The 18,386-nt window shown below is 50.3% G+C and overlaps 10 protein-coding genes and 2 non-coding genes across 12 annotated transcripts; 4 read left to right on the forward strand and 8 right to left on the reverse strand.

The window, feature by feature from the left end:
- Positions 1-78: 78 nt before the first annotated feature.
- Positions 79-787, forward strand: ACHE_51046S (uncharacterized protein; the record flags this gene model as incomplete). Its single annotated transcript, XM_043280829.1, has 3 exons — positions 79-144; positions 201-560; positions 611-787. The coding sequence occupies 3 exons, from the start codon at positions 79-81 to the stop codon at positions 785-787; spliced, it is 603 nt and encodes a 200-aa protein (XP_043138370.1).
- Positions 788-856: 69 nt separating this feature from the next.
- ACHE_51047A (uncharacterized protein) lies at positions 857-1,491 on the reverse strand (the record flags this gene model as incomplete). The annotated part of the gene is made up of 2 exons (XM_043280831.1): positions 857-1,254; positions 1,326-1,491. 2 exons carry the CDS (start codon positions 1,489-1,491, stop codon positions 857-859), a joined length of 564 nt encoding a protein of 187 aa, XP_043138371.1.
- Positions 1,492-1,600: 109 nt separating this feature from the next.
- Positions 1,601-2,425, reverse strand: ACHE_51048A (putative dephospho-CoA kinase; the record flags this gene model as incomplete). The annotated part of the gene is made up of 1 exon (XM_043280832.1): positions 1,601-2,425. One exon carries the CDS (start codon positions 2,423-2,425, stop codon positions 1,601-1,603), a length of 825 nt encoding a protein of 274 aa, XP_043138372.1.
- A 956-nt stretch (positions 2,426-3,381) lies between these two features.
- On the reverse strand, positions 3,382-4,301 carry ACHE_51049A (DUF3431 domain-containing protein; the record flags this gene model as incomplete). Its single annotated transcript, XM_043280833.1, has 2 exons — positions 3,382-3,868; positions 3,925-4,301. The coding sequence occupies 2 exons, from the start codon at positions 4,299-4,301 to the stop codon at positions 3,382-3,384; spliced, it is 864 nt and encodes a 287-aa protein (XP_043138373.1).
- A 446-nt stretch (positions 4,302-4,747) lies between these two features.
- On the reverse strand, positions 4,748-6,406 carry ACHE_51050A (trehalose-6-phosphate synthase; the record flags this gene model as incomplete). The annotated part of the gene is made up of 5 exons (XM_043280834.1): positions 4,748-4,808; positions 4,864-5,206; positions 5,256-5,632; positions 5,684-6,053; positions 6,106-6,406. The coding sequence occupies 5 exons, from the start codon at positions 6,404-6,406 to the stop codon at positions 4,748-4,750; spliced, it is 1,452 nt and encodes a 483-aa protein (XP_043138374.1).
- Positions 6,407-6,809: 403 nt separating this feature from the next.
- Positions 6,810-7,928, reverse strand: ACHE_51051A (lipase family protein; the record flags this gene model as incomplete). The annotated part of the gene is made up of 4 exons (XM_043280835.1): positions 6,810-7,106; positions 7,164-7,491; positions 7,590-7,755; positions 7,838-7,928. 4 exons carry the CDS (start codon positions 7,926-7,928, stop codon positions 6,810-6,812), a joined length of 882 nt encoding a protein of 293 aa, XP_043138375.1.
- A 1,080-nt stretch (positions 7,929-9,008) lies between these two features.
- On the reverse strand, positions 9,009-10,099 carry ACHE_51052A (cleavage and polyadenylation specificity factor subunit 5; the record flags this gene model as incomplete). The annotated part of the gene is made up of 4 exons (XM_043280836.1): positions 9,009-9,286; positions 9,371-9,618; positions 9,721-9,972; positions 10,059-10,099. The coding sequence occupies 4 exons, from the start codon at positions 10,097-10,099 to the stop codon at positions 9,009-9,011; spliced, it is 819 nt and encodes a 272-aa protein (XP_043138376.1).
- A 436-nt stretch (positions 10,100-10,535) lies between these two features.
- Positions 10,536-14,200, reverse strand: IDE1 (a-pheromone processing metallopeptidase Ste23; the record flags this gene model as incomplete). Its single annotated transcript, XM_043280837.1, has 2 exons — positions 10,536-13,673; positions 13,739-14,200. The coding sequence occupies 2 exons, from the start codon at positions 14,198-14,200 to the stop codon at positions 10,536-10,538; spliced, it is 3,600 nt and encodes a 1,199-aa protein (XP_043138377.1).
- Positions 14,201-14,749: 549 nt separating this feature from the next.
- Positions 14,750-14,836, forward strand: ACHE_t50017S. The gene has a single exon. It is a non-coding gene; the product is annotated as a tRNA-Pro (tRNA).
- A 420-nt stretch (positions 14,837-15,256) lies between these two features.
- Positions 15,257-16,449, forward strand: ACHE_51054S (putative proline racemase; the record flags this gene model as incomplete). Its single annotated transcript, XM_043280838.1, has 2 exons — positions 15,257-15,645; positions 15,705-16,449. The coding sequence occupies 2 exons, from the start codon at positions 15,257-15,259 to the stop codon at positions 16,447-16,449; spliced, it is 1,134 nt and encodes a 377-aa protein (XP_043138378.1).
- Positions 16,450-16,488: 39 nt separating this feature from the next.
- On the reverse strand, positions 16,489-16,955 carry ACHE_51055A (uncharacterized protein; the record flags this gene model as incomplete). The annotated part of the gene is made up of 2 exons (XM_043280839.1): positions 16,489-16,833; positions 16,896-16,955. 2 exons carry the CDS (start codon positions 16,953-16,955, stop codon positions 16,489-16,491), a joined length of 405 nt encoding a protein of 134 aa, XP_043138379.1.
- Positions 16,956-17,612: 657 nt separating this feature from the next.
- ACHE_t50018S lies at positions 17,613-17,700 on the forward strand. Its single transcript has one exon. It is a non-coding gene; the product is annotated as a tRNA-Asp (tRNA).
- The last annotated feature ends 686 nt before the right edge of the window (positions 17,701-18,386 follow it).

The following is an 18,386-nucleotide window of genomic DNA, read 5'->3' on the forward strand; positions in this document are numbered from 1 at the left end:
AGTCATTTTCAGCAGCACATACTTGATTCTACATTGTTTTGACCTGAATTTACCTGGGACTTCTACTACGCTGTCGCCATGCCCGCCGCAAAGGCTGGCGCAAAGCCAGAAAAAACCATGTCGTCGCGCTTGATGACAATGGGGGTATGTGAATTCTCTTTTCCATTTTAACATGCCCTGCGCATAGCTAACTCAACCAGTTTATGCAACGCTCTGCAGCCGCCAAAAAATCCCGAGCCTCAACAGAAGGAAGCCAAACCCCAGACTCAAAACGCGCCAGACTCTCCACCGAAGCATCCCCGGAACCCGCCGTCAAACCATCCTCAGACCTAGAAGCAATCTCAGCTGCCATTGCCGCAGAGGAAGAAAAACGCAGAGAAGCATTGTCGAAACAAGCTGCAGAAGCGGGAGATACGGAATGGGTTCTTGACTATCCAGGAGTGAACCAGCAAGCTGCGCGGCCGATCGTTGTCGCAGCTGGGTCGTTGGACGATGATGACAATGATGAAGGTTATGGGGGTAGGCAGGCTTATGGGAACTTCAAGCGCAAGAAGAAGACGGTACGCCTTTCTGATCCATTATCTTATCTGAATACTCGCTGACGGCACAGGGTGTGGCATATGGAAATCCTGACGAAGGGGAATTGGACGAAGCTCAGCTCGAGGAAAAGAGTAAACTCAGGGCTGAAATGAAGCAGGAGGCCAAGTCTTCGGGCGGCATATCGGGAGGAGGAGGCCGTGGAGGGTTGTCTGGAAACAGCGCGCAAAAGAAACGCAAGCAGAAATAAGTCATCGCCTCGTATGGTCATTATCAATCGCTGCCATTCCCTCATCCGGTCTCACTCCCGCCAACGCGCTCACCACTCTGGCGACCTGGCTCCTCTCGTGGGTGCATTGTTATCCAATGCATTTCTATTCTTATTCTGCCTGGTATCACGATCCTCATGACGCGGCAAGCTTGACTCCGGCGCAAACGTCTTTCCAACAATCACGTCGCCTTTCTTGATCGGAGCTTTGTCAAGCACCAGACTCAAATCTCGATCCTGCTTCACAGGAACTCCCCGCCGTCTGTAAGCGTGAACCTTGATGACATCAGAAGCTGGGACTCCGGAATCGAAGGCTCCAACCTCAGCGCGCAAACGATCTGGTGGTCTCTTCGTGATGTGTGGTCGGAGGTATTGCTTGTCTTCGAATGGGAACTTGGTCGTCGGTTGTCTTAGTATTCCTTTCGAGCCTGTGCCTCGCGTCTTCTGCTCTGTCAGTTGATCTGGTGTCAGTGCTAATGGCTCTCATAGTGGTTAGCAAGTTGTCCAGTCTCTTACTTACTAGGGCTGCTTTGTGGCTTGTACTCGTTAGCAGCGATGTTCATCCGGCTGACGCTCCTGGGCAGGGGTGAACGCGGCTCAACAGTCGACACACTGCGAACCAAACGAGGTCTTTCGGTTTCCAGGCCTTGGATAGTGATATCTCCAACCCAGCAGGGACAAGCCATGATGGCAGCTCGTTAGGACGAGTTACGAAAGAGTCAATCAGAAAGAGTACCATGTAAACATCGCTATAGACATAATCAACAGTGAATACACAACGCACATCCACCTACTCTAAAGTTTAGCCTTCTCCTCCTTCACCCTCCCCTCCCACCTCCTCATCCCCAAGTAATTCACCACAATATTCCAAATCCCAACCCCAACTCCCACCGGCGGCATCACCAACAACACCCAAGCCCACCACCGCGGACTACTTCCCCCAATTCTCTCCATAGCCCTCTTCACCTCTCCCTCCAGCGCCCCCTTATCCGAATCGTTCCAAACAATCACCCCGCGCGCATTACTCACGCCTCGGGATTCTGCCCTCGCAACCTTCCCCTTAACATCGCCCTGGCTACGCACCCGATTCTCTGCATCCTCAGCGGAAAGATGCGCATCGCGCGCGCGAAGCCTCGCCATCTGCACCTCTGGATCCGAAACACCAACAACGACGACCGTCCCGCAGAGAAGATCCAGCCCGCTCTCGAAAAGCAGCGGCACATCAAGAACAACAGCCCACTTCCCCGATAAATAATTCGTCAAAAGCGCCTTGTATATTTCCCACCGTACAGCCGGATGGACAATCCCGTTCAGAACGCCCCGATCGCGTCGCCGCTCGGGACTATCCCCGAACACCCTTCTGCCAAGGGCTGGTCTGTTCAATGGGCCTCCTTTACTTTCCCCGTTGTTATTGTCATTTTTGTCGGGAAGGAGGAGATCCGGTGTCGTAGGCCCGAAATACTCGACGATGGCTTTGTACCCGGCGGTTCCTGGCTCGACGACGCGGCGGGCGAGGGTGTCGGCGTCGATTATGGGGAGGGAGTAGGGGGGTGAGGAGAGGAGGGAGGAGACGGTTGATTTGCCGGTTGCGATGGAGCCGGTTAGGCCGATTATTAGCATGGCGCTTTTGTGGTGATGCTTCTTGCGGTGGTGTCGGTGGGTGACGTTTGGGGTGGATTGATCACGGAGGTTGGAGCTTTGTAGTCTGTAGAATTGAGTAGAGGACTATAGTGCCGGCGCTGGAATTAATAGATTTTGTGATGAATTGGGTTGGGTTGTTTCAATGGTGGAGTGTCTCTTGTATAGGTAGAAGAGGATAGGGAAAGGTGAAGGTCGAAATTGACGTTTCTATGCGGGGAGATTCAACCTCGGCCGATTGCAGCCTGCATACTCTACAGTATGCACTCACATCCATTCATTCGGAATTGCTACGATACTACAAAACGATACTAGATGAACAAGAGTCTATATGATTAGGATTATGAGCATGCTTATCAATGATGTCTATAAATTCTTTTACATTGGTATTTCTCCGTAGATGGTATCATATCAAAGTCATGCGTGTATGCAGGTCTGATGCCCTCCCGGTTCTCAATAACCGTCTTGCCCGTAGGCTTTGGAAGGGGTGTGACTCCAACTGATGTTGGTGGAGTGCCGTCACGGGGGTAGTCGAGCTCGCGGGGACCTCGTCGTCCCATCCAATCGATAGTCGGTTGTTAAGTGCGGCATATTCTGGGTTCGTTCGAGTATGGAAGCACCCTGCGTACAACAATGGAGTTGCTCTCGCGTCGCTGCGTTGTCAAGAATGCCTGAAGTAATGTCATGAAAGTAATAGCTATCCAAGGTAGACCATCAAGCCTCAGGAAGTCCCTTATTAGGATCCTGCGCCTGACCTTTCCAGCCAACATACGGCCATCCCTTGGGCAACGACGAGAATGGCGGAAGAGCATAACGACCATCGCAAGATCCCACAGTCGGACAGTCAAGCTCGCACAGCCCGAATACATTGCAGTAGCACTCTTCAGCCGTTGGGCAGTAGACGGGCTCTTTTCCAAAGATCACTGCAATCATTAGCATCACCTCATCTCTTGTTGAATCACCAAAGTCAAAATGAGCGTACTATGCCATGAATACTCCATAATCCTCCCACTCAACTCATCCTTCAAATCCGTCTTCACCAACCACTTCCGAAACCTCTCATAATCACTCTTCGGCCGCTCATGAATCTTCCACCTCGTAACCCCAAACTGCGCACAACACGAAACGCCCACTTCATTCGGAACCTCCACGCCCGGAAACAGCTCCATGAAGCCCGTTTTGAAGTATTCACCCGCGTGCACGTCTTCGCGATGGGTATCGGAGTACGGACGGATTTCGACGGGACACCCGAGAACCCACGCGCAGCGGAGGTTAACGTAGCCTTGTTTCTGGAGGTAAGGAACTTGGAAGTTGCGGAGCATGCGAACGCCGTCGTAGTAGGGGTCGTCGTTGTGCCATTGGTATTGCTGGGAGTGGATGAAGAGGAGCGATTCGGGAAGGCGGTCGTAATTGTCGATTATATACCTATTCCACAATATTAGCGTCGCACGCAAATAAAGTAGTGTAAGGGAGAACCTCACGTCAAATAAACCATCGACTCCCTCCCCTTATTCTCCGTCACGGTCAACTCCGCATCTTCATCATCCACCACGTAAACACTCTTATGCCAGTCCGGGAAATACTCAAACAGCCAACTCGTATTATCCTTCTTCATACTCGCCACGACCATATTCTTCTGTATGAGTGGTTTCGACTGGTGCGCCGAGCTCGAACCGGCCGGTTTGGAGCGGCGGATTTCCTCCAACATGGCCTCGTCATCGTAGGCGGCGAAATTGCGGTTGGACGATTTGGCGTAGAAAAGGAAGTAGATTGCGAAGATGATGAAGATGGTTATGAGGATTGATTTTTCGCGATTGCGACGGCGTGGGCTTTGGAGGCCGCTGCCGAAGAAGAGCATCCTGGACTTGGTTCTTGCGAATGCGGTAGGAATAGAATTGAAGCGATTGATTGTTATGCAATTTGAGGCGAATAGCGGCCAGAAATCATGGCTGCGTGTCTTGTTCGGAGGGAAAAGTCGAGGCTGGAGGGACGGAGGATTGTCGCTCGACGCGCGTGTCGGACTCGGAAGTTTCCTTGGCGATCTTCTCAATGCGTATGTGCAGTAGCAGTATTCTAACTATGTTTTGATCATGAAAGCGTCAATGAGGAGCTGTAAGAAAGATGTCAATAAAGACCCCGGAGCTTGACAGCTGGCCAGACCTTTATAGTGGATCCGTGGATCTGTCTACATAGTACAGGGTGCAGTCTCCGTGCAGGTATATCTTGAACTATACGATATTCAATAGCCAAATAGATATCACACTATGCAACCGCTCCAATAACCACATAAAACAAAAGAGCACATCAATCACCAACCTGCGCACGATGCGACAGCGAATTTATAAACTCTCGTCCATACCTCGCACTATCCCATGTCAGCTCACCCTCCACTATGATTTATAACTTAAGTAGGAGCCCACCTCGTATGCGTCGTAACATAACACCTCAAATAATTATACCTCTCCTCCTTCTCCCCCTCCCCCATCATAATCGCCGTGTAAATCGCCTCTGAAATCTCATTCATCTTCGACGGATGAAATGTGATGCTCCCGGCTTTCGTAAACGACACTGCACCTGACAGCTCCGACAGCACGAGAACTCCGTGTCTGTTCTCCTGGCAGGCGACGTATTCCGATGCTACGAGGTTCATGCCGCCTCGGCGGGAGGCCATGAAGCAGACGTTGGAGACGCACATTAGGGATGTGAGGTCGATGAAGGTGATTTTGTGGTGTAAGTTGACGAGGGGGGACCAATCCTCAGTGGCTTTTGTTGTTAGAGATTGCATTTGTATAATGGGGGGGTGGGAAAGTACCGTATTTCTCGTTAATCTCCACGGTCAGTCTGTTGATCTCTGTCTCGAGTTCCTCGTAATCATCACCATCTTCTCTTGCACTGGGAAGGAGTATCTGAATCAATGTCACCTTCCCAATTAGCTCCGGATGCGCGTTGAAAAAGTATTCGTAGCCCTGCAATTTCTGCAATAATTTTTTCGTATGGTCCAGTCTATCCACCCCAAGAATGACATTGACGCCCTCGTATATCTCTTCCAACTCATCGATCCTGGCAAGCACTCTGGTATCCTGCATAGAATCGTTGAAATTTTGCGGATCGATCCCAAGCGTAAATGTATCCACGAACGTCCGGTGTCCATCATAGTCAACATGACTGGCGACATCAGTTCGTGCGCCTCTATCCATCTCGTCAGAACACATTCACACACAGATATAATGAACCACTCACAAAACACTAGCGCAACTCTTGATGAAATTCCGCTTATACTCATCCGTATGAAACCCAACCACATTACCCGCCAGCACCCCAGCCACAAGTTCCCCCTGGACTTTCATATTCCTCCAGAACTCCTGCGCAGGGAACGGCGAGTGCAGAGTAAACCCGATCTTGCAGTCTTTCCCTTGCTGTTGTAACCGCGCTCGTAGCATCTTCGGCACAAGCATGAGATGGTAATCATGTATCCAAACCAGATTCCCATCTTTGACCTCTGCAGCGATCGTGTCAGCGAATATCTCATTCACGTGCTGATACGATCCCCAAGCCCTCTCATCAAAGTTCATTTCGGATTGGTAGTGCAGAATCGGCCAGAGGATCGAATCTACAAACGTCAGCAGCTATCCAACTCCCCAAGAATAGCAACTCGCACGCACTTGAAAACACATTATAATGCTCATGCGCCAGCGTATCCTCCAAAAAGACCGCCGTCGCATTCGTCTCCTTCAACTTATCACCCACCCTCCTCTTCTCCTCCCCATTCTGGACCTTGATCCCCGGTGCCCCGAACCACTGTATATTCGAGGACTTGACCAGCCCCGCCAACGCGGTTACTAGATCCCCATTCGAGAGCTCCTGCTGTATTAGCCCGTCCTCTTTCTTAATGGTGAAGGGCAGGCGGTTTGAGACGAATATTAGATTGTGCGCTCGCTCGCGGTGTTCAGTTGCGGTTGCCATGGTGTGTTTGGTGGAAGGTTGTTGGGTTGTGGTTGTCAGTGGAACAGTTCGAAGGAATGGCTCCATTGATTGCTGCGGAAGCGAATCATGATTAAGCGTTGGGTATCCATGTCACGGTACACTTTATTCTGCAGGTTTGCATTTTCGTCAGCATGATACGTAGGGCAGTTGGGCTAGCAGAGCCGGATTCGCACGCAATGTACTGAATCAGCCTCGGGCGAATATCTGGATGATCTGAATGATAATTGCCTCTTTCTGGCTTTTTCGATTCTCAGATATTTCTACATTGAATATATTCAAGACAGGTGTTGACGTCATCAACATCCTCAAAAGTAACCCTATCTAAACCCCAGCCCAGCGGAAAAGTCTGCCGAATTCCACTCTCCCTTAACCCAACAAGCACTCAAATACAGCCAGCAATGTTCCCAAAATAATGCAAATGAGCAATCACACTCACCCCGTCTGTCCCCGCGTTCCCAGCAGTCGAATTCGTCCCCTCAATAGCCTCAACATCCTCCGTGGTCACCGTCTCATAATTACCGCTCGTAACCCAGTACTCTGGTGATGGATGGGCGTACCCTATGGGCGGGGGCAACTTGGGGACGACATCGTTGGTGTGTGTAACGCGGTACAGGGTTCCTTGGGCGGTTATGTATTCGGATAGAGCTTCGTTGCCGACGCGCGGGGAGCCATAGGTGTACTTGCACCACTGTCAGCTCTCTCTCAACTCAACTTCTGTTATTTCTGGTGAACATACCAAGTCGATGGTATATCCTTCGTTTCTGAGCACAGTCGCCGCAATAGTCGCCAGCGCACCACCCAGACTATGCCCCGTAAACACCATTTTATAATCCGGATACTGGTTCACAGCATCTTTGATCTGCCCAGACAATTCGTCCGCAACCTCCTGCCACGCATCCCACCACCCGCCGTGCGCCCAGCAGTCGTTGCAGACATCAGTGATGTCCTCTTGTATGAAATCTATGTTATCGATCCAATTATCTATTGTGCGAGAGCCGCGGAAGGACAGGACAAGGAGGTTGTTCGTTGTGTCTGCGGCGAGGTAGCCGGCGACGTCGTTTTCGCTGTTTGTCCTTTCCATCAGCTTCGCTTTCTCTACATGTGTATGTTGCATGAAGGCGATGAATGAATTGCGTATGGGGGAAAGAAAGAAAAGACGTACTTTTCAAACTCATAAAGCGTGGTGGTTTCGGCTTCTTGCACGATGGCGCAGTTTCCAGCTTTGCAGGTTAGTTTGTCGCCGGCGGAGTTGATGTTTCTCTCGCAGTAGGATGCTGCTGAGTACTGTGCGAAGAGTTCGAGTTGTTGCAGGATATCGGAGGAAACCGCTATATCGTTCTGTTCAGCAACCCATTGCATATACCATGCATGACATGGGATTTTATCTCGGGAAGGAATGCAGGTACATACCTCTCGACACCAACGCCCGATTCGGTGTTGGAGCAGCAATTGTCGATACCGCGAGGGCTGTCATGGCCCATAGTCGATTGAGCAGTCTCATTCTTTTTCTTTTTGGTTGTTTCTATATCGACAAGATAACCGCTGCCGCACTGTTGCTGGTCCACACAGGAATCCGAGCCCCTCGAGTGAGGAATGCACCGCAACATCTCATACTTATACCCCCATCCTCCCCTCCATATTCAGACTTCAAAGCCTCATTCTCCGCCGAGACTGGCACCGTACCCGCACCCCGAGCGGGGTGAGACAAGGTTGTAGTAACTGTACAACGCTAGCAGGACTCGGGAAACCGTACCATCCATCAGCCGCGCAAAAAATCAATATACCTGGCTTGGCTGTTTACGTATGCATTGGAAGAGACGAATCAGTGAATAGCGCTCGATCACAGCCTGGGGTAAGACAGGAACGGGTGCGGGATCGGCTGTCAGACTGATTGGGTAAACATGTAGCGTCGGGTGAGTGCTATAGAGATCAAGGTTTATAACAGTGTGCTTGTGTGCTTCGCCCCCCAACTGTGGGGTGAACAGTGAACCTGACCTGCATATGGCAATGTAAAAGGGGTTTAACATGTGAATCCGGCGCTACTATCAGTTGGTCATATTTGGTAGGATAGGATTCATTCTCAGGCATTTGTCCTGTTAGTCTTTCATATGATAGAGCGTTGGTAGATAGCATTGGCTCCGGGGATCTACCGAGGTTTTCTTTAGTGCTGCTGCAGAGGAATTAAACCCCTCATGCTTAATCTATTTTCTCCGGGGCTACTGCTGCAGGGCTGTAAGTGGTCAAATTGGGTAGGATTTATTCAGGCATCCGATATCGTCTTCGTTATGGTATAGAGTCACGGTAGATAGGTGCATTCATATCTGGGAATCTTGGTAGACAGATATACAGAGGGCTCAACAGGTCAAAACAATCATTGAAACTTGGTCATAATGGGGAATCAAAAAGAACTGAAGCGCCCTAAAACGCCAACCGGTCACAATCAAGCGATGCACCGAAGACCCCGGTCTTAGTTCCTGCAGAGAGGGTAAACACCCGACTCCGACTCCAACTCCGGAGGAAAACACTCACTCCCCGGACAACCCGACTACCAACACAGCAAGCAGTAATAGAAGAAAGACATTCAACCCTGGATGTTTAGTCCACCATTCTCCTCGGTATAATCGGCCATCCCTTCATCCTGGCCCGCAAGGACCTTGGTCTTCGGGATTTGGCCCTCAGGCAACGGCGTCCCCGGGGTAGCAGCAACGACGTTATCATTCTCATCGACGAACTCAAAGTTGTACCGCGAGAGTAAGTGCGGGATGGCGGAGAGTTGGGGACCATATCGGCCCGTGTTGTCGTACAGCTCGAACAGCGGCACGGCGAGGAGTTTCATGTTCTTGGGGACGGAGAGGACCTCTACACTACCGCGTTAGCCAATACACATACATACCCACATGAAAATCGGAGGATAGCGGGGAGGTATGGAGGAAGGGAACGCACTCTTCTTCGGCAACTGAATGAAATACAACTTCTTGCACTCCTTAGGCCTCGTCACATGTCCCGGCAGAAAAGGATACATAAACGTCTCAAAGTTCGGCCTCCACCATTGCGCAAGCGTATCTCCAATCTCCCAGTCCTCGTTCACGCCCTCGCCTGAGAATTGCGATCCGACCGGTGCGAGACGCTCGTTTAGCCGTTTCTTGAAGCCGTCGACTTCGTCGTCTTCGTAGTGTAGGTAATCCCCTGGTCTACACCATCACCAATACCACACATGATCAGCAAACTCCTTCCTTTGTCCACCATTCCCAGTTCCCTAACTCAAGATAACTCCGAACCCCGGGGCAACGTACAGCTTAAAAAACGCATTCGCAATCTGCAACATCAACACATGCGGATGGTTATGCTCATGACACACGAGAACACCCTCACATGTCCGTCTCATACCATACTGATCGTAGTGTTCCTCGAGACGCTTTAGGCGTGCCAGTACCGACGGGTCTTCTTCTGGTTGCGTTTCCTTGGTGCCGAATGTGTAGTTGGAAAGGGGGTATAGACGGATGGTTTGCGGTTGCTGGGCGGAGAAGTCTTTGGGAAGAGTTGGTCTGTCCATCAGAAATTAGGTTAGTTAGATGAGACCGAATGAGATGCTTGAGTAGCTGCTGCTATCTCATGAAGTAAATAGACATACGGGCGAGAGCTTCGCATGGCTGTGGCTGTGGTGGTTGACATTTCGGTGACTGGTTCTTCTGTGAATAGAATTGCAAGCAGTCACTCTGTTATAATCGCGAAAAGAGGAAAATAAAAGGATTGGTAGGTCGCAATGTTGATGCTCGTCGCAAGTCGGTGCCGCGATCAACAGCTGGAGCTACGAACCCGCGGAAACGTTTGGCCGAACCGAGATACATACATAGAGCAGTCAGTAGTAGTAATTGCTCGCAAAAGAGAAATGCAGACAGTCTTAAAAAGTGCAAAGACATTATCTATGAGGCTGAATCTAAATTCACTATACTCATCATATTTATTACTATCCAAAACCCCAACCCCAATCGACTCCCCGTCATCACCCCAATTCAGCCAAACCAGTGCACCGAGATACAAAATGCAACTCATCATGAAATAAAACTGCTCTCTAGCATGCATCCACATCATGTCACATAAGCATAAATCAAAGCTTGGCATCAAAATCCTCAAACTCACTGATATCAGTGATAGCATGAGGTCCAGCGCTGACAGCCAGACGGGCCTTGTACTCCGGTACATCAGTGATGTAGGTCACACTCTGTTGGACGTCACGCTTCTTGATGCCATCGGCTCCAGTAGAGGTCTCAACGGAGTCCCCAAAATTGTGTCCATTGGTTTGCTCGAAGCCCAAGTGCTTCAGCTGGAAGCCCAGGTTCCGTTTGGCCTGTTCGAGGGCCGGCTTCGTTTGTTGCTCAGAGAGGCTCATCTCATTCAACAAGAATGCACTGAGAGTGGACAAGATCTGGGCCTTGTCACCGGTCGAAACATCGACCTTGGCGAATGCAGTCTCCAGACGCTTCGGGTCCACTGCGAATCCAGCGGTTTCCAGCTGCTCAACAAGGTTCAAAACCAGCTCGGACTTGCGCTCCTGCACACTTGTGGCTTCCGGGTGAGTGCCGTTCTGTGCAACCAGGTGCACAGCGAGCTTGGCTCGAGTGACGGACTGAGGATCAATGTATTGCTTGTAGAATTGGATGGCGTCCAACTTGGTCAGTGTACGGACGGTGGCAGCATCGACCTCATTCTGCACGAAATCGAAGTACTCTGAGCCAATGTGCGTCCAGAACCGGCTGGCCTCGGAGCTCAGGTTCTTGAGTGTCTCGAGTCTTTTCTTGATAACACTGCGCTTGTGGCCCTCGAATTCTTGGTCCGACATATTAGCCAGCTTGTTTCCAAAGTCGCTCAAGAAGTTATCGATACGAGACTCCAGATATTTCGCAGTGCGTTCACTCTGGATTATGACCCGGTATCCAATGGTAGTGGCGGAGTAACGAGCGCCGCTCCAGACAACATATCCCAGCTGTTCTTTGCTCCGAAGTTGGTCGAACGCGGGCTCGTCGGTCATCTGGGCAAACAGCAGAAGCTTGGCCCGGAGAACGTGGTCCATACTGCTTCCAGCAAACAAGTAATATTCGATGCAGTGGTTAACGTTCGCGGGGTCCTTGAGAGTACGCTCGTAGACGTAGTTGCTTCCCGGTGGAATAATCATATTCCGCCGCACATTCCATTGAGACGGAGGCAAGGGCCGGCTCTGTAGTACCTTCTCCACTGAGTCTGTCATCCGGAGCGCATCCTCCTTGTATAGGTTACCGTGAGCCAGAACCTCAATGTGGGTTTGCTGCAGAATTTCCTGGAAAAATGCCGCAACCTCCTCAGCCTCGATAAACTCCAATTCAGCAGCAAACTGTTCGTTGATCCAGGTCCTCTCTGCCGTCAGGTATCTGGTAAAGTCTCCTACTTGGTAGAATGGCTGTTGATACTCTGCGTTACGGTAGGCCCGGGACAAACGTTCCTTGACGACATGGAACCGCTCCGGTTTAACCTCAAGATCACGCATGCCTGTCAACACCTTCTCCAAGAGTACTGACATCTTGTCGTTGTATCCGCCAATCGAGATATCCAAGCCAAACATGCTGGAAGAAAGGTTATAGTCCAAGCCGGCAAGCTCTGCATCGTAAGAGTACTCGTTCAGAGCATCTCTCACAAGTTCACAATACAGTCGCGATTTCACATAGTTTGCAGGAGTCGCCCAAACCAATGGGTTTCTGAGGGTGATTTGTAGGATGGCTTTGGGAACCCAGAAGCGGTCGTCCTTCTTGAACCAAAGACGCACACGGTCATCGTGACGGATAAGTTTCGGCGTCTTGGCCGGCTCCGAGACCTCCTTCTTCTCCACAGAGAGTCGGGTCGGAACAAACTCGTTCTTGTGGGGCATGTGCAAGTCAGGCGTCCTGGTTTCGGGAGTGCTGGCCAGCGCCTTCTTGATCTCTGACATGAAGTCCTCCGGAATCTTCTCAACCTTGTGCTCGGTACCGTACCACTTCTCCTTACGGTCCCAATCTCCAGGGTATTCCTGGGCCACAATGACAGCTCGGAAGTTGTCTGCCCTGAATGTTGAAAGGGCCTCTTTGATAAGCTTTGCATCGAACTTTCTCAAATTCGAGCCACTCAGCAGCCACTCCCTAGGCAAAGGCTTCTGCATGACACTGCTCAGGCGGCTCGTGAAGCGACTAGCCGGAGATTTTTGTCTGAACCGGAAGTCAACTTCAGTGAGATCCTTCATCTCATCAAAGATCCACTGTTCCGGCTCGCGTTCCTTGATCATGGCAAGGTACTCGAAGATCACCTTCGCCACTTCACGATGTTGTTTCAATCCATCCTTGGTCAACTTCACAGAGATGGTGAAGAAAGCAGATCCAGGGCAAATGGGCATGGCACCGGCGGATAAGCCATTTGCCCAACCCTTCGCCTTGATATAGGCCAAGATACTACCAGGGCCCTCGTGGCCAACCAAATGACTAATGTAGCGGCTTGGTTGGGACTCGTGCAGGAACTCTTCGTCTAGGAACGGGAAATAGAAGTCCAATGACCGAGTATCCATGACGGGTTTGGCAAATATTTGGATTCCCAGATGCTCTGATAACCATGGTTGTACATCGTCCCATCGATTTTGCGGCAAGTCCTTATTCTTCACGTCGCTAAAGAAGTCGCCAACCCACTTCTCAAGATCGTCCAATGATTCCCGTCCAAGCACAACAAGCTTCATGCGGTTGGCTGAGTAGTGTCTCTCATAATGCTTGATGAATTCGTCGCGGACATTGAGACCACGTTTCTCTGGCTCCTCCTTCAGTGTCTGCAGGTTGCCAGTGGAAAAATGGCTGTACGGATGCTTGGGGTTGGACAGAGACTTGTTCAGCTGCATCAAGCGCCACAGGTCACTCTGAAGGTTCTTCTTGTTCTCTGAGTCCACCGCCCTTAACTCACGATCGAGAGTCGACTCCAAGAACAGCGGAGCAACAAAGAACTGTGCGAAACGATCGAGGGCTCCGTAGAGCGGCGATGTGGAAGCTCCTTCAGACTTTCCAGTCCCATTCTGCTCTACAGCAGTGCCATTTGTGGTCCCGTTGACCGATCCATTAGTGGCAGATTGGTTGTGCGCATGGTCGTCAGTCGATGTAGCAGACACTTCAAAGAAGTAGTTTGTCTCTGTAGCTGCGGTGTAGGCGTTGGATGATCCTGAATGGGCGGCGAGATATTGGTTGTAGGCATTCTCTTGGGGAAACTATTGTTACAGGGACTGGTCAGTTCTCGGTTCTCGAAAAGAACAATAAGCGCAGGGCTGCTTACTTTCTCTGTTCCCATAAATAGAAGGTGCTCAACAGCATGGGAAAGCCCCGCCATGTCATCATAGTCTGAAAAGTTCCCTACATTGACGTTACAGGCCGCGCTGGCCTTGTCTGTATCGGGGTCATGAACCAAGAGAGCCTCGAGCTTATTTTCTAAGCGAATCACCCGGTAAGATCTGTTGTCAACCTCCGGCTTCTCCAGGTGTTCTGTCAGACGTTCAATTGGCCCCATGGTCACGGAACGTGTGGAGAAAGGGTTGCAGGACGACTGGGGAAAGAAACGGCCGGCTGACGGGCTGGACAATAGACGGCTCCGATACGAGATTGGCGGCCGTGGCAGAACAGAACAATGAGACGCAGCTGCGTCAATAGTGCTAGGACGGAGGAGCGAGCGACTGGCTGGAATATACAGACGACCTCCGATGTTCCACAGGCGAGGAGGCACAGGGGACCTTGGTGACATGCACGTAATGGGAGAGACGCTTGATGCACGGGATTCACCGCAATGGGAGCGGACAAACGCCGGACGAGATCGAACAAACGGGAAATACCGATAAGCAAGAAAGGGAGTACAAACGAGTATGCGCAAGGATACGTGCACAAGATGCAATAATGGAGGCGAAAGGGGACACCAAAGCATCCGCCACTATGGGCCAGATCGATAAACCCGCCATTATTCAATAGCGGCAGGATCGACCGAGGGCGGTGACAGGGGGTTGCTTGTATCGGAAGGCGGTGAGTACCCCTGGAAGAACTGGAGGGCAGTCAAACGATGCAGGATTTGCAAGGAATTGATAGGCTGACAGTATGCTGCGAGAAAACGACGATAGCGGACAGTGGCAGAAAAATCCAATTCGGAAAAGCGTCACACAGCGTGTTCATCACCACTACTGTTTGGAATTGCGTGATAAACTCTCCTTGCATACGCACATGCCTGAACATTCCGAGCGCTGATTGAATGACCATAAGAAATAACATACATAATATAAAACTGAAGAAATATCAACAAGTAGCCCCGATGGTCTAGTGGTATGATTCCTCGTTCGGGTTTATACATCTGATATCGAGGAGGTCTCGCGTTCGAGTCGCGATTGGGGCCTTTCTTTTTGCCTTTCTTTCGTACATAAATTTTTTGGCAAATATAATGCAATTGCTTCCGGCGTACGTTTCTTCTTTTTTTTGTCCTTTTTTAATTGTCTTCTTCTTTTCCATCGTTGCCATTCTACATAGTAAAGTTGTAAACAAGTACAGCATGTAATGCGACGCTCACGGGCCGCAATTCTGACACGATAATAATGCGCACCGTTCTACTACTGTACTCATGAACATTCAACTGCTAATTGGATCATCATCCATATAAAATCTGCTTCTGCTTCTAAAAATGACGCCCTACGCCCTGTGGGTCAAGGTCCGTTGGAACCCCTCAGCCCCCGCAGTCAGATATCTATAAATCATCCAAACAATCATTCCTGTGCTACTTTTCATCCTCCACAGTCTATCCACTCACATCACCAGCAATATGGACTTAGCTCAGACACTCAAAAATGACACCAGCACACAACCTATCCGCTGCATCGACATGCACACTACCGGCGAACCAACCCGGATCGTCTACTCGGGCTTCCCATCACTATCGGGAACCCTGCTAGAACAGCGCGACCAAGCAATTCGCAAATACGACCATGTTCGTCGACGATTAATGCTCGAACCGCGCGGCCACGACGGCATGTACGGCGCGATCATCCGGCCGGAGACTGAACTTGTTCGGTCTGGGGAAGCTCATGTCGGTGTCTTGTTCATTCACAATGAGGGCTTCTCGACGATGTGCGGGCATGCTACTATTGCGCTAGGGAGGTTTTTGGTCGATACGCATGATCTTGCTGTTTTCCTCAACGGGAAGCGCTGGAAGTTGATCCGGCTACGCGAACAGTGGCTGCTAATATCCATGCGCCTTGTGGACTGGTTAGGGTGATGGTGCCTGTTACGCCCGACGCAAGGAAGTCTGATGCATCGCGACCAGTGACGTTCTTGTCCACGCCGGCTTTTGCTAGTGCCATTCAGTTGAAGGTACCCATTCCGTCTGAAGTTCGGTGGCCGGAGCTCGGTGAAAAGAACTCTATTTGCTTGGATGTGAGCTATGGCGGAGCATTCTATGCTATTGTCAATGCGGATGATCTGGGACTCACCAACGGTCTGAAGGATGTGGATCTGGATGTTGCGACTCGATGCGTGCAGAAGCTAAAGCCTTATCTTGAGTCAAGGCCTGAAATCAAGTCCGCTATTCAGCACCCCGAAGATGAGCGTCTTTCCTTCCTGTACTCGGTGATGATTGTCGATCCCAACAGGGGTTACAAGCCTGACAACGTGGCCGGCGCAGAGACTGGTCTCTGTTACTTTGCTGAGAACCAGATTGACCGATCTCCCACAGGATCTTGTGTGACGGCGCGAATGGCACTTGCTTATGCGAAGGGGCTTAGACCCGTTGGTCAGCGTTGGGCGTATAACTCTATTGTCTCAAACCATTTCGGAGCGGGTACTTTTAGTGCTGAAATCGTCGGAAAGACTACGATAGATGGACCAGACGGGAGTTCTATTGAATCTGTGGTTGTGCAAGTAGAAGGCCAAGCGTTCTACACGGGGACATCTACATTCCTCGTCGAGGATGGCGATGCGATGTCGTCTAGTGGATTCACGATGAACATTGTAACATAGGTACCGCCAACAAAATGCAATGAACTTCGTCAAATCATATCAAATGCCCGTGTTAACTGCATCCAACAAATGCCCAACAAATACTCCCACATCAACCAACCAAGGACTATGCCCCGTCTTCATCTCCACCGTTCTCATATTCGCGCCCTCCGCTTGCGCACGCTTCATTATTTCCCGCTGGAACTCCAACGTAAGTGCATTGTCCTCCGTACAGATCAGATAAGTCGAGGGGACCTCGAGCCACGCAGCGCTTGCCGCTGGTACACCCATACTGCGCAGCGCATGCGGCACCAGCGCAGCAGCCCGTTTCAGCGCTTCGGCTGCGGGAAGACCAAAATAGAAGCGGTAAATTGGGTCATCTGGGAATAGGGTTTTTGTTTCCTTCTGTAGATCGTTCAGTATAATGTAGGCAAAAAAAAAAAAAAAGGAAGGATGAGAGAACGTACATTCACAGCCCACCAGTTAATATTCATCTCAGTGAAAAACTCTACCAAGCCGTCTCCCATGTTGCCAAAAAACGAACTGATGAAGAATAAATAGCCCACTCCCCATCAAACCCCTTTTCTTGTCTATCGACCCTCGTCAATCCCTTCCACCCCGAGCAACGTGGTACAACAGAATGATATCCCGACCTGCATCGACAAGCGGCTCGATAACATTTTGGATAGTAGTGATGTCCTCCGTCAACAGCGCATCTTTTATCTCTGGCGCGGGTGGCGGAGGGAAAGGCGATGGAGTGGCATTCGTAGCCTTGTTCTGTGAGTATGGTCGTCACGTTGTCGAAGGAGTTGGCCGAATGCCAGGCACCGGGAGCGAAAACAAAAATTAGTTTAGGCATCTTCTCGGCTTTGCTTCCTGGTAGGAATGTATATGTGCGCAGGTACGATGCGGTGATGAATTCCATGGTAGACCTTGGAGATATATATACTGAGCAAACGGGGCTGAGCGCCCCTCACGGCGCAAACAATGATTTACCCTGTAAGCTAAAGCCATACTATCTTTTGTAAGCTCTAGTATCAATCTATAAACACACGCCAATACACCCCCGCAGTCAGTAGTGATGCACCTCGTATCGGACACGCACGTGTACAGGGTGTTCGTGTGCTTAGGGCTATAGTACTGATTACCTTATATACGATAAAATGGCAAGCAGCATCATCAAGTCCTCGATGGTCTAGTGGTCATGATTTCCGCTTGTCAGCCTAACAACTACAAGCGCGGGAGACCTGGGTTCGATTCCCAGTCGGGGAGATTTCTTTTTTGTCGCCTTTTTTCACGTCCCGTGAGATACGGAGACAGACATCTTATGTTTTTTTTTTTTTTATTTTTTATGGGTAGATACAGCCAGGTGTCTGTTTCTGTCTATGGCCATGACGGTTGCATATGATGTTGGTTCAGGCAGACAAGCCTTGAATAAATAGTAAAATAGCGAGTCTCAATTGCCTTCAATCAAACCTCCAAAGCCAGGCAAGTCTAGCAACAAACAAGCCATGGCTATAGTGCTTCCAAGGCCGTTTTGTATTCTTCTTTCCAGCCCAAGGGAATTTAGGCTCCTCGCCGAATAGGTACTTACAGTCATGTCGGACAGACCTCCAATCATGCCAGTCTCCATCAGAACTATAAAAGTCAGTATAGCTGATCTAATACCAAATGATTCGTGGGAGTCATCCCCGACACCATTGATGTTAATACATCTATGGATATCGACGATGGCCGGCGGTGGCGGTATCTCCTCATCATCGCTGCCTTCGTCGTCACAGTCACAATAGAAGTGGCGGGTATAATCCGCTCCCGCACCATCAGTCAGGCGTACTTACTGTGTGAGATGATTTTGACTACATCCGAGTCTGTAACGATGTAATAGTAGTGGGTGTACCTTGGACTTGTGTGAGTATTTCTTGGTCTGAACTTTTGTTTCAGACTTACCGCATTTTGGC

Source organism: Aspergillus chevalieri, chromosome 5 (genome assembly GCF_016861735.1).
Source record: "Aspergillus chevalieri M1 DNA, chromosome 5, nearly complete sequence".
NCBI classification, from domain to species: domain Eukaryota; kingdom Fungi; phylum Ascomycota; class Eurotiomycetes; order Eurotiales; family Aspergillaceae; genus Aspergillus; species Aspergillus chevalieri.